This window comes from Tamandua tetradactyla, chromosome 6 (genome assembly GCF_023851605.1).
Source record: "Tamandua tetradactyla isolate mTamTet1 chromosome 6, mTamTet1.pri, whole genome shotgun sequence".
NCBI classification, from domain to species: domain Eukaryota; kingdom Metazoa; phylum Chordata; class Mammalia; order Pilosa; family Myrmecophagidae; genus Tamandua; species Tamandua tetradactyla.
The window spans coordinates 134771392-134785962 of record NC_135332.1 but is presented as its reverse complement, the minus strand read 5'-3'; the positions used below and the strand labels follow the sequence as shown (position 1 = coordinate 134785962).

The following is a 14571-nucleotide window of genomic DNA, read 5'->3' as shown; positions in this document are numbered from 1 at the left end:
ACAAGTCTTTGGCATGTATTAGGATGATAAATATTATTTTTAACATGAAAAATTTTCATTTTTATACTTTAAAGAATATCATCCTTTTTTTTTTATTATGTTTATATCTTCTTAGCTTCACCAGGTACTAACTACAGCTGGAAAGATTTAGATTAAACAGAGTAATGACTTTCTGCCTGTAATGGTTGTGAGAAATGAAATATTATCGAAAGGGATACTGGATTGTCATCCTGTATTTCAAAAGAATAAAATTGATGATTTTTCTGGAAAGGTTAAGTGTGACATGTTGAATAGTCAGGTTAAACTAATTTATATAGTAAGTCCTTTCTATATTCATAATCCTATTATTTAATACATTCAAAAATTATTTACTACAAAACAAAAAGCGAATGAATGGAGAATCTCCTCTTTAGCTCTGCAGTTAGTTTTTATCCTCCTCGAAGACTTAAGACTGTGTGTTTCCAGAAGATATACCCACAATACAAAGCTCAGTCACTCAACACCCCCGCCTTGTTTCACCCCATGCTTGTGCAACTGTCAGACAAAGGAGTTGTATGTCCCTATGTCCTCCAGGGCAGAAATCTTGTCCTGTGGTTGCATCAGAAAAGTGGAGCTTGGGAAAACTTCCAAACATAAATGGGCAGAGGACAGTACCAGACCCTTCTCAGTTCTTGGAAGAAGGAATGGGCAAAGTGCCCTTGATGGAGAAAACTAAAAGCTGCAGGGAGAACAGAACAATGGTTTAAAAAATACCTTGGCTCTTATTGAGTTTGTTTCCCGACAGAAATGCTTATTAATTCTGGCATTTTAAATGATTCCACCTTGCCCTGAAGTTAATACATCATTGCTGTCAGTGAGTAAGCGGTTCCTATCTTGACTGCTACTGTTTTTTTTTGGTTAGAGAAATGTTCTTTTTTTTTTTTTTGAAAAGTAACACTAACAACACAAAATTGCATCAGTTACACTCAAAAGACTTTACCTGTGAAATAAGACATTTAATTTGCCTTAGAAATAGATGATAGAAAATGGAAACAAAAAGATTTTCAGACCATCAAGTTCAGTTGCTGTATTACCAACAACCAGAAATTGCATGCGTTCTAATCACAGGGGTTTCTACCATATTACAAATCCATTACAATGAAACAAGAAGATACACAATAATAATAGAATGATGAGTGAAAGAAACCAGACAAAAATAGTACAGTGACTCCTTTTATATAAAAACTGTAGAAAATGCAAACTAATCTAAGGTGACAGAAAGCAGATCAGCAATTGCCAGGGTGGGATGGGGATTCTTAAAGGGGTGGAAACAAGGGATGACAAATAGTCAAGGAAAAATTGGGAGCAGTGATGGATGTTTTCACCATGTTGATTATGGTGATGGTTTCATGTTAGAGACATTTGCCCAAACTTTTCAAAATAATATACTCAAAATATGTGTAAAGTATTGTATATCAATTATACCTCAGTAAAACTGTTTTTAAAAGGACATAATCTAATATACAACACAAAATATATCATGTTTCATTATTATGTATTTGCAAGTACATTTTATTTACTAGCAGTATAAATGAAATTGTAAGGGAGAAGAAAAAGAGGAATAACTTATTTTGCCTAAAAGGTGGTAAGTGAAAGACATTAGCATACATTTATGCTTATCACACACACATACACACATACTACAGTTTACATAAAAGATAATCAAACCACTATATGGCAAAGTCTGTATATTCTAGTGAAGGTAGCCCTCAGTAACTAATATTCCATTCTCAGTAAGTAGAGATTAAGTAAACAAAAAATGCATAAGATTATTGAAGATTTAACAACATAACCAAAAAGGTGAACAAATTGCTATACGTTTATCTTTATACTCTGATAATAAAGAATGTATTTTTCTCCAATTGCTCAAAGAACTACAGAAGCTGATCATATATTAGGGCAAAAGGAAAAAAGTTAATTAGATAATGTAGAAATATTACAGTCTGCAGTCTTTTACCATAATGCAATAAAACTAGAAATTATTGACAAAATCGAAAACCAAAATTGCTTTTCTACCTGGAAGTCAACAACTCTTTTTATTAAACAATTGTTGGGTGAAAAGGGAAATGCAAACTGAATTAACAGAATTTCCTTAAAAATATTGATAGCGAAATATTATATATCAAAATCTACAGGATCCATTTCAAGCAATGAATTTAGGAAAATTCATAGAAAAACACATCAATAAAAATGAAAATAAATAAATTCCTAGTTTGAAAATTAGAATAAGAACAACATGAAAACAAATGTTGTGAAAGGAAGGAAATAATATAAAAGCAACGGTAGTAATAGAAAAAAGTAGACTTAATATTTTAAATTCTTGTTTTATTTTAAAAAAAAGAATTAGGGGCGGGCCGCGGTGGCTCAGCGGGCAAGAGTGCTTGCCTGCCATGCCGGAGGACCCCGGTTCGATTCCCGGCCCCAGCCCATGTAAAAAACAAAACAAAACAAAACAAAATATAATAAAATAAGAAAATGTTTCCCTTTCTTCCTCCCTTCCTTCCTTCCTTCCTTCTCTGTCTTTCTTTCCTTCCTTTAAAAAAAAAAAAAAAAAAAAAAAAGAATTAATAAAATAGCCAAATCACTAGCTAAGTTGTCAAGGAAAATTAAAAAAGCACAAATATAAAAAATAATTATCAAGGGAGAAATCATCAAAATAGAAGAAATTTTTTTTAAATCATGAAACTAGGAGTGCAAGGGTAGTTCAATGGTAGAATTCTTGCCTGCCATACAGGAGACCTGGGTTTGATTCCTGGTCCATGCACTTCCTAAAAAACAAACAAGCAAAACAAACAAACAAGCAAAAATTCAACAAATGGTGTGATAGTAATGGGATACTCTGACGGAAAAATAATAAAATGTGACCCCAGCACACATCATACAAAAAAAAAAAAAAATCATGAGACTATTTAGAAGCCCTATATGCAACTAAAATTTGAAAACCTACATAAAGAGGGTAATTTTCTAAAGAATCCAGATTACCACATTTGACCATATTAAAGAGAATTTTTAAACTGACCAATTTCGTAGAAGACATAGAGAATATTATCAAGAAACTACTTGGTCCTTGACCAAGTTAGCTAGTTAGAAAATGATGGTTTCCAGAGGAATTCTACAAAGCCTTCAAAGAAGAGATGGTCCAAAGTACTATATTGCTCCAAAACATTAGAAATGATGGTTAAGAAACAAGTGAAAAAATGGTACCTCGACCTAATAAAGACAACACAAAGAAAACAAAAAAGGAAATCAGTCCAATATCACTGAAGAATAATGACGCAAAAGTACTAAATAAAAAATTGGTTAACAGAATTCAACACCACATTAAGAACAAAATATATACATGACTAAGTGGGATTTATTCCAGGAATTTATATTAGAAAATATATAGGAAATATATATTAGAAAATCCAGTGATACATATAATAGGTTTAAGGGAAAAAAATCCATGATTATCTCTATAGATGCTGAAAAAGCCTTTGGCAATATTCTATACCCATTTCTACAAAAATACTCAAAAAATAGAAAATAATATTATTTCTGAGTGTGGTAAAATTATATAAAGTTTAACTTAAGTTCAGCATCTTAACTGATGGAGACTCTACTGGTATTCAAATAAGCTCTGGAAAAGGCAAGAATGCTCACTATTTGAGTATTATCCAAAATTAAATAGAGGTATTATCTAAAGCATCTGGATGACAGAAATCAATGAGAGTCATATTCATTTGTAAAGGAGCAGGAATATCACTCTAAAGTACTAGAAGTCAATGAATATGAACAATAAAACTAATTCAAATAAAATAACTCAGTACCAGAGCAAGATACAAAATTAACATATAAAAATCAATGACTTTCACAGACACAAACATTAGCCAGCTATGGGACATAATGGTCGAGAAAACCCCATTTATAATAGCAACAAAAAAAAGATGAAACACATCGGAATAAATTTAACAAAAAATGTACAAAACTTCTATGAGAAAATTTTTTAAAGATTCTTAAAGTTTTTTACATAAAATTAAACTTGAACAATAACAACAAAATGGCATCCCTTATTCTTGGACAGAACTCAACATCATAAAGATGTCATTTCTCTCTAATTTAATTTATGAATGTAACACAATCCCAATAAAAATATCAAAAACCTTTTTTTATGGATCTGGACAAGTTAATCTTGATGTTCGTAAGGAAAAAGAAGCATGAGAGAACATCCAGGAAAACACTACAACTTAAATCTAAAGTCTTCTCTTTCAGACCAACATTAATGTCTCACACGCTCAATAATAATAATAATTAAAATTGACAAATGTTAGACAATTAAAAAAGTAATTTAAAAGTAGTACCTGATCACTTCTCGGCCTTTTGGCTAAGATCAGGTGTAAAAGTAGTACCTGATGTGATGTCTACTATTTCTGGTTCTAGATTCCTGAGTTGACAGTTCATTTTTCTATTTAACAACTTTACTGAGTCTTCTATGTGCAAAGCACTCTTGTAAATGCAATGCAGACTCCAAAACTGATTAAGATATTACTATGACCCTCAAAAAATGTCTTGAAAGGAAACAAAATGAAATATTACAGAACATACAGGAAAGGAAGAAAGGCAATTTTAAAAAATATATATTTTATATTATGAAGACAGTTTGCTATAAATGTCATCTTAACATCTTAATTTAATTTGCTATAAATGTCATCTTACCATCTTAATTTAATTCTAGTTCCTTTATTATTTCATACCATATTTGCTTCCAAAAATTACATAAAACAACTTAAAATTAAAGAGACAGGTGTACTACAGTCATTAAAACAATGTTAAAGTATATAAACCAAGTGAAGAAGTGGGGAGAGAGTTGTGTGGGAGGAAAATTTAGACAAAATCTACAACTGAGAAAGAAGAACTTAGTTCTGAACTACTAGAAGTGAAGGCATACAAGGAAAACCACGGAGCCTTTGTTATCTAATAAAAGGAAGCAGATCAGTTCATCAGCTGAATGGTTTATTAGACACCAGGGACACTAAAAAATGCTGCTTCTAAAACTTAATGTAATTCAAGAAGTAAACAATCAGTGTCTTTTAATTTTAAGCCTCTGAGATTAAAGTTCTTGGTTACTTGCAGCTGAAAACATTTCTAACTGAAACACATTCTATGACTCAGATCAGACATGATTATTTCAAACACTGAAGTAATATAATTTAGCAACTGTGACAGTTTCAAAGTATTATGTACTCCAGAAAAGTCATGTTTTAATCCTGATCCAATCTTGTAGGAGCAGCTTTTCTTTTAATCCTGATTTAGCACTGTAAATTGGAAACTTGATAAGATTATCTTCATGGAGATGTGACCCAATTGACAGTATGACATTTGATTAGGTGGAGATGTGACTACACCTTTACCAGGTGGGTCTTGATTAATTCACTAGAATCCTTTAAAAGAAGAAACATTTTGGAGAGAGTCAGAAATGAATAAGCCGACAAAAAACTTCAGGGCACAGCTGACACAGAGGCACAGATGTTTGGAGATACTTGGGGCCCAGCAGACGTCACCATGCTATGCTAAGCAAGTCAGAACCTGGAGACAGCCAAGGGATGCCAAGAGATGAAAGCCAGCCCTGGAGAAGCAAAGTGAGGAACCCCACGGGAACACAGGCTAAAGGCAACGGAATCCAGAAGCAAGGGACCAGCAGATGTTGACCACGTGACAGCCCCGCAGACAGAGGTGTTCCTGAACCATTGGCCTTTCTGGAGTGAAGATACCTCTTGTTAGTGCCATAATTTGGACATTTTCACTTCCTTAGAACTGTAAACTTGTAACTTATTAAATTCCCCCTTTTAAAAGCCATTCCAATTCTAGCAGCTTGCAAACTAACACTGCAACCTAAAAATTTCAATCATTTGGATCATCTGACAGCAAAGGCAAAAAAACTGAAATGAGTAATATATAAAGCAAAATCAAATCAAAACAAAAATAGATCAAACAAAGCCAACAGAAACCTCCTTTGTTTGTAGGGACTAGATACTTTGCAACTGCCATTATATTCAGTGGATTTCGTATCGGAAGGACCTGGATCTAAAGTACCAAAGATCTCCAAGGTTTCTAGTTGATAATGGGCAGATGAGTTTTGAGGTCAAATAAAGTCCAGCCATCTGTTTGAAAACTGGCTAAAATGTAGGTCATATATCCTGAACCAGACCTAAAAATAAAGGAAAGCAGATGTTTGATGCAGTTATAAGACAAAACATTCAATCCTCTGGATCAGATTTTATATGTAATAAAAAGCCATGAAAACCAAATTATTTTTATTATCTTTAATAATATCCTGTTTTATTCTTGTGATTCTAGGGAGTTGCATTCCAGGAAATGAGAGAATTTTTGCATATTTTTTTTTAGTTAGAATACTGGCTTTTACCTTTATATTTTATTAACATTTAAATTCTCAATCCAAATACATTAGATAATAACAAAACACCTGATGATTGTGTTAAACTTAGGGAAAATAGCTAACATGATGGTGAACAAAAGATGGCTGAGTCTTATTACTAGTGATGCAATTTTAAGAAATATGTATACACAGCTAAGACTACTTGTTCCTGGCTTTAAAAAATAAGAGAAAGTCCAAACCTATTAAAATTGTCAACTCAAAGACAAATATGAATGGAAAATAAGTGAACCAGAGGGAGTAGCGATATTATCTTTGCTGTGTTAATTTTTATTTTAAATGAACAAAAATTTAGCAAAACATGCCAGATCCCAGCAACAGAGCCACGTGTGAACCATCAGTTCATATGACAGACTATTTCTGCAAACAGGTGCCAGGTCTCTTGGAGGGCCCCAACAGTCCAATGAGGAAGAAAAGGTCGACTGCAAGAATCAGAATATGCTGTGTCATCCAGACTCAGAAAAATATTGCAAAGATTTCAGGGGATAGGCAACTAGTTTATCTCATAAAACCTCAGACAGCAGCCACAGAAAACACCTTTTAGGGATCCTAGTAGGGTCAATCTCCTAGCAAAGCTGTCACTCAGATGGTCGTTTTCCTAAAGAACTGTAAAGGCAAGTTATCTTTTCTTATTTCATCCTTGCATCCCTAATTTTTCAGCCCTTTCATATACCTATAAGGCAATGGAACTCTAGGAATTTTAATGCTTCCCTTCTTTTTGGATCATATCTTTTCTTCCTACCCTCCAATCCCAGGCAATCATCACCTATTTTTCTCCCTTGGGGTTTGCATGGTCTTTGACCTTTGTAAATAATGCCACACTGTAATACAGAGCCTCCACCAACCCAGAGCACAGCCACCAAGAAATTCATTTACACGTAATTCAGCTGGAAATGAGAATGTTAGCAGATAATGATATCAAACAGGCCACTCCTTGTTCTAATATTCAATGCTTTTTTACATTTATTTTTTACTCTTTTCTGAGTTTCCTAATTTTTTAAGTGACAACTAATTAGAAACGGTAACTTAGGTATTCTGACATTCTGAAGAAATAGAAAGACTACAATGCTGGCAACAAGTCCTGATGCTGAAAGTGGCAAAAACTGGTACAGATTTGAGTTCAAGCACTCAGATCAGCAAATCCATGGAACACACTTAGCATTACATCTCAACAGCTGCATCTGCTACTAATGCAAGCAGTAAAATCAGAAAGTCTTAAAATTGGGGAGGATCCTAGAAATCTAGTCACATCTGCCTCCCACTGTAGAAAATTCCCCTACCACACCCCCCCAGCAGCAATTCTCTATCTGGTGGCTGTGTGCACAGGGGGACTGACTCCTGGCCTTACAAGGAAGCCCATTGTCAAAGAGTTAAAAAACTGCCTCCTATGACCCCAATCTGTTGATTCTAATTCATTCATTCAACCAACTTTTATACAGTAACTACTTTATCTGGTAGACAATGTTTCCATAAGGACAAAACACATCTGCCGTTTATCTGAAGAGAGACAACGGCAAACGAGAATAAGAAAGCACAAATTGCCTTTCCTTTGCCACCGTTGAGTTTTCTTGATCCCCAAGCCTTGGCATTACCTACCTGAATCACTCCTCCCAAGAAGGAAACCGCTGCAGCAACGCCTATCCTCTGCACCTCCAACTCAGATAAGCCCAGCACGCTCGTGTTCCCCAGCGCCGTGAGGTTCCCACTGCCCTGAGGAACCAGCCGCTCCACTGCGCTCGCCGAGATCAAGGATGTGAGTGCGAAGGTGCCTGCAAAGGAGCAAGGCGGGCAGGAGGAGGAGAACTTCTGTTAAGAGCTAACTTAAGAGAAAATGTTGTATCCACCATTAAAACCAAACATAGCTATTAGAAACTCTCCCCTGCACCTCCACTTCTCCGCACTCTACCTCACTCCACCGAATACACAGAAACTTACCCATATATGCACGTATTCACCCAACATACCACACCGCCCACTTGCTGTTTCCTTCTGGCTTATGCGCCACCCTCTCTGCAGATGTGTGTGGAGGGCAAGAGCCTCAGGACAGGGATTAAACACATGGTCTGGATTTGAATTCAGCTCCTCCATATGTCAATAATGTGACCTAAAGTTCATTCCTCTGAGTCTAAGTCACCTCATCCATAAAATGAGAGTAATAATGCCTACCTCTTAGGGCTTGGGGTGAATATAAATGGGATGTTAAAGACTTCAGTAAATTCAGTGACTTAATATTCTGAGTCTCTTTATCCGAAATGCTTGTGCCTCCAATCTACCGGTGCAAGCCCTGCCTGCCTTTCAAAATCTGGTTTGAGGGTGGGCTGCGGTGGCTCAGCAGGCAGAGTTCTTGCCTGCCATGCTAGAGACCCGGGTTGGATTCCCAGTACCTGCCCATGCAAAATAAAAGAAACCTGGTTGAAGCCCCAAATCCAAGAAGAGATTATCCCAGATTTTCTTATAAAATAATCTTTATATAGCATTATATATAATATAAATTTTATAAATAATTGTCTATAATATAAATGTCCTATAATGAAAATGTTTTATAATATACTGTGGCACAAAACTTATCAAATGTATCACAACATTTCTGTCTACTGTTAAAGTACAATGCATTTCCCAAGCATGGGCCCTCCCACACATGCAGGATCAGTTTCAGTTTGTTCTCCTCCTCCGGCCAAATGTTTTGATGTCTTTCCTACTGGCACAGCAGCCCTGAGAATACAGCCACAAGGGCAGAAGATGCTGATTTCCACAGAGAGAGAGCACAGCAAATTTGAGTTAAAGAGACAAACTGCAGCATTGTGCAACCATTTCCCCTGGCTCATTATTTGAAGACCTTACACTGCTTCTGTTCATAAGTGAGACCATGAAAAAGGGCCTGAGGCAAGATGCAGACTTCCTAACACAAAGCATTCAGTGACAGGGCAAGAGATTCAAGAGTCAAACAGATACAGGTCCTGGGTGAAGCCCCCTTTAAGAGAGCCAGTGTGTGCTGTGGATTCAGAACAGCTTGGTGGTCGTGGCCTCCAATAAGGCTGATTAAATCCCAGCACTGCCACCCCAACCTCCTTTCTATAAACAGCACCCCACAACAAGGAACTTGTCTATCTGACTTTGAGAGATGAGGTTCTGGTGCCCAGAACTGGCAACAGTAAGGAACATTCACTGGTAGAATCTGGGCTTGGTAAGAGCTCTTTCTTTCAGGGTGTATAACAAAAATATTTCTCAAAGTCGGATATTTAGGGTAAAGGAGTAGGTTTGTTGGTCTTTTAGAGCACAGAACACAAATTTTGTCCAAAATCATCGAGCAAATGACCACGTAATTGAAAATAAAGATATTCTGGAGTTCATTTGTGAATGTAGGCCCATCTCTCCTGGGACTTGGAAGAGGACAGGAGAGAACCGAACGGTTGGAGAGGAGGGCTCTCCCCAAGGAGGCGTTGTTGGGAGGAGAGTGAGCCTCACCTGGGCGAGTCACATCCCAGCGTGAGACCTTGCCGAGCAGCTGAGCTAGCATGAAAGGTGGGCCCGGCCTCCGCTGGCACCCGCGGGACAGCCCCTGCTCAGCTGTTGGTGAGGCGGTGGGGGGCAGTGGAGGATGTGGGGCTGCCAGAGAAGACACGTGATGTCGTGGATGAGTTCCACCTCCTCGGTCTTACAGGTCTCGCCACGGCTTTCTCTCCCCCTCCCACTTCAGTTATTTTCCTCATCTTCTCAACTTTGTATACTGGCTAGAAGCTAAGCCAAACTAGAGATACCCTAAATTTCACTTAACCCACCTAAAAGCTTAGCAGTACCGTGGGTAAGAGAGTCTAACAGGAAATGGACATGAGCCTGAGTTGGACAGAGCTAAATTCAACTCAGTTCTGCTGAATATTGGTCTGTGATCTTAGCGAAGTTATTTAAGCATCTCAGCTTCCTTATTTGTAAGATGATGATAAAACATCTAGTTATAAACTTTGATTAGATATTAAATGAAATTTCAAATATTAAACAATGTATTAGAAGTTGTAACACAATGTAGACCTTCAGGAAATAATACTTTTTATTCTCCTTAATATTTTCTATAAATTGCTTTACAGACTTGGCTCTCAAAACTTTTTCTCTAATTAAGAAGTTGAGTATATCCTACAAATTGTCATGATATGAGTTACCTTCAACAACTCTGTTTCCAGTGGAATTATATCCAGATTTCTATGTTGTGTTTTTTTATTCCAAGACACATTCTTTGCAAGCACTAGAAATAATCAACTGTATATATACATTATATTATATTACATATAATTTTAAATTAAAGTAAGAAATTCACATTGTTGGGTAAAACAGCCTATTTGATGCCTTTTTACTCTGGCTTTATGAATTATTTGCTGTTCAATATGCCTCTCGCATAATTTATTATTGCATTTAGTTCTTCAGTATTGTGTTTCGCCTAAGTTGGAGGTAAAATCCCATGTAAAGTGATTTTTCTTCATGAAAGCCACATCAATCTCGGAATAAAGCAGAAGTGAAAATGTACCCACACACACATACATATTCTCCAAATAAAATAAAATAATTTTTTAAAACACATATGTTAATATAAGCATTTGGAGGAAATTTTTGGTAAGATTCAATTGGTTCCAATGTCTAAGATCAGAGGAAATTAAAAAAATAGTTTATTTCTCTGACATACACATACACACACATACCAACACACACGTGTATTTTACAGTGAGGAGAAACAATCATACTGATTGCTGATTCCAAAGATTTCTTTACTGATTCCAAAGATTTCTAAATGAATTGGGATTAAAAAAAGAAATAAGACCTACTGGCTCTGTCCTTTTTTGGAGTACAGATCATAAATAAAATGCTTTTAGCAAAAGATTAAGAAAGTGTGGTATATTGACTGTACTTAGGTTTGTCAATTATATGTATTTTGGAATGAATATTATTTAACCTAGTAAACTACAAGTTTCCAATAGCTGTTAATGATGTCTGTTAAATACATAGGCTTATAAACGTGATCATTTCAATACCCAACCAATAAAATGTCGACAATGATTGCTTAGGAAATAAAGTGTTTTATATAAATGTACATTTAAGTGTGTACCTAAATATGCATTTTTGACCTCTTGAAGTAATTGTTGTTTATTGAGCAAATTTGTTTTGCCTTTTTAAAAAATCATTTGTTTAGCAGAGAAAATAATTTGAAGCCAGCTCTAAAACAATTATTTTTCTTTCTAATTATGTATTTTAATGGTTTGATAGATAAAATTAATTGTTAGGCAATTAGGGGAAGGATAATTCAGAAATAATAGGCTTCAAGAATTTTAATTCATTAGTGTGTTTTTCCCCTTCTACATCAACACAAAGGAAAGTGCATTCTTGAGCAACCTGCTGTAAAGAAAAGACTTAGACTTCGGGTTTGGTCACACTTGGGTTGTAATCCAAGTACCTGCAACTTTAACCTGTGATACTACAGCAAACTTTCTGAATTTTAGGTGTTTTTTTTTTTTCCATCTGAATATGCTGAGAATAATGTCTATTTAAAAGGGTTGTGATAGGACAAAATAAAATAATATATGGAAAACAATCAAGTGCCTAATGAATTATAGTACATCCATGATTCTCAAACAGATACATATATAAAATGCCTGGAAACCTTGTGAAAATGCTGATTCCTATTTGGCAGGTCTAGAGGGGAAGCTAAGATATTACATTTCTAACCAGCTCATAGGTGCTACTGATAGCGTTGTAAATGAGGGATAACTGTTGATCTTTCTCCTATAACAAAGTGAATTTATGTAAAAAGCCAAATTTACATAAATAAAACATCATTTAGTGGGTTAATACTACTGTGAAAAAAAAAAGTTCTGCATCAATGTGGTGGGCAGAAGAATAGACGGTGTCCCGAAGATGCTCATGGCCGAATCTCTGGAGCCTGTGAATATGTTAGGTTACATGGAACAGGGAGTTATAATTGCAGGTAGAATTAAGGTTGCTAACCAGCTGACTTTAAATAAGGAGATTATCTTGGCTTATCCAGGTTGGCCCAGTGTAATCACATGGGTCGTTTAGATGTGAGAGAGGGAGGCAGAAAGTCAGAGCCAGGGAGATTTGAAGATCTTTCTGCCGGCTTTCAGGGTGGAGGAGAGGTCCTTGAGCCAAAGAATGCAGGTGACCTCTATGAACTGGAAAAGGCCACAAAATAAATTATCCCCTAAAGCTTCCAGAAAGGAAAATCCCAGCAATGTTAGCAAAGTGAGACCCATTTAGAACTTCTGATGCCCAGGACTGTAGGATAATACATTTGTCATGTTTTAAGCCATGAAACTTGTGGTAATTCATTAGTGACAATAGGAAACTAATACCTATTCAATATACTAATACCTAATTCAATAGCAAACTGACCACTGAAGAAATAGTCATGAAATGTCATTATCACTTGGAGTCTGAGTATTATATATATAAAATAAAAATAAATGCCTCTATGAATATTTCCAGTTAAAAATACTTTTATTTTTACTTTACTCTTGCAGATTAGGGTATCTTTCTTGGAATAATAACAACTAATTTTCATTTTATAATAACTATACAATTAGACCTTATAACATCAACTATCACATGTAATGATTGCTGTGATCATATTAGATATTTTTTGCTATTCTACCATTAAGGAAGCAGCAAATAGAGTTTAAAACCTTGCCCAAGTTCACATAGGTAGCAAACAGCAAAATGAGGCTCACATTTAGGCCAATCCAAATCCAAACTCATGTTTTTAATCATCCTGCTCTATTATCAGAATATTTGTGACAGTTCACCATTTTACTTGGTGATTAAGAGCTAGTTAAGGCAAGACATATACTTATGAAAGGGCATTATGGAATCTATCTTGGAAGAAACCTAAAAGATCATTTAGCCCAAAGATAAAATATTTTAAAAAATATTTTCCAATATTTGAGTAACTAAGCTTAAAATAGAGCAAAGGAAATTTATATAGTTTTTTTTTTTTTCTGGTCCTCAACAAGCTTACTTTCTCTCATTCATTGTAAATTCAAAAACATTCTCCTTCTTTAATTTTCTCTATGGAGCTTAAAAATGCAACGATCCTTAACGATAACCTTGATTACATAGCAATATAGCAATAAATCATGGTAAATATTGAGTATCTGAGGCACAGAAATTTAAATGTCTTGCCCTAATATTTGCTGATGTTTTCAGAAGTAAAATTAGAATGCCTTAGGAAATGTAATCAATAACTAACAATCACTTCTCCATGGTAACATGAAAAGTGTAAATATAGACAAAAATTATTACCTGTGGCAACATGACGTCCCATTCCAAATATGGCATAGATGATTGCAGGAAACAGAGACCCATATAAACCAAACACGGGGTGCACAGATGAGAGAATAGCAAAGGACAACCCTGTAAAGAAGACAGGAGCAATTAGGAACATCTTACAACTCCAAAGCTCAATCTTTAACACATTGAAATGGATACTGGTTCTTTCAAAGACAAAATGAACAATAGTTTATTTACTTGCTCAATGAGAAACTATTGTCATTGTGCTAAATAGCAAAAAGAAAATCACTCATTAGTTCATATTTATATTTCAACTACAAAAACCATTATTTGGGGGCTACTAGTTTGTCCCTTGATTGCAGATATCCCTAAAAGAAAGATGTGACTCTGAGTATCTTCCTGATAAAAAGTAGGTTTCATAGGGGCAAAATACCTGCACACATGCTTAGATTTTATAGGTGTCTTTGTGTGCATCATTTTATTTGCACATTAGCATCTGTGGGATAGGCAGGACTAGTATTATTACCACTAAGAGATACGACATGAAATAGTAAGTGACTAAGACTGGGGCAAAAGGACACATGTTCAAAATTGGCTTGTTGGCTGGCTGGGTGTGATAACAATGGCAGTATCAATGCACGAACCATGTACTTTTTACTAACTGGGCCCTAGCCTATATTTCAGGTACAGTTTTTTTTTTTTTTTTTTTTTTAATGTTTTTTAAATTTTTTTATTAATCAAAAAAAAGAAAAGAAATTAACACAACATTTAGAAATCATTCCATTCTACAAATGCACTCAGTAATTCTTAGT

At 35.3% G+C, this 14571-nt stretch overlaps 1 protein-coding gene across 2 annotated transcripts in view; it reads right to left on the bottom strand.

Annotated features, from left to right (window-relative positions):
* SLC26A7 (solute carrier family 26 member 7) overlaps positions 1–14571 on the bottom strand; it is a 125163-nt gene that overhangs the window by 83573 nt on the left and 27019 nt on the right. For both annotated transcript variants that reach the window (XM_077167175.1, XM_077167176.1), the window contains exons 2-3: positions 13772–13882; positions 8069–8241 (exon numbers count right to left, since the gene is read on the bottom strand). In XM_077167175.1, coding sequence (XP_077023290.1) covers positions 8069–8241; positions 13772–13882 — 284 coding nt within the window. The remainder of the gene's footprint in view (positions 1–8068; positions 8242–13771; positions 13883–14571) is intronic.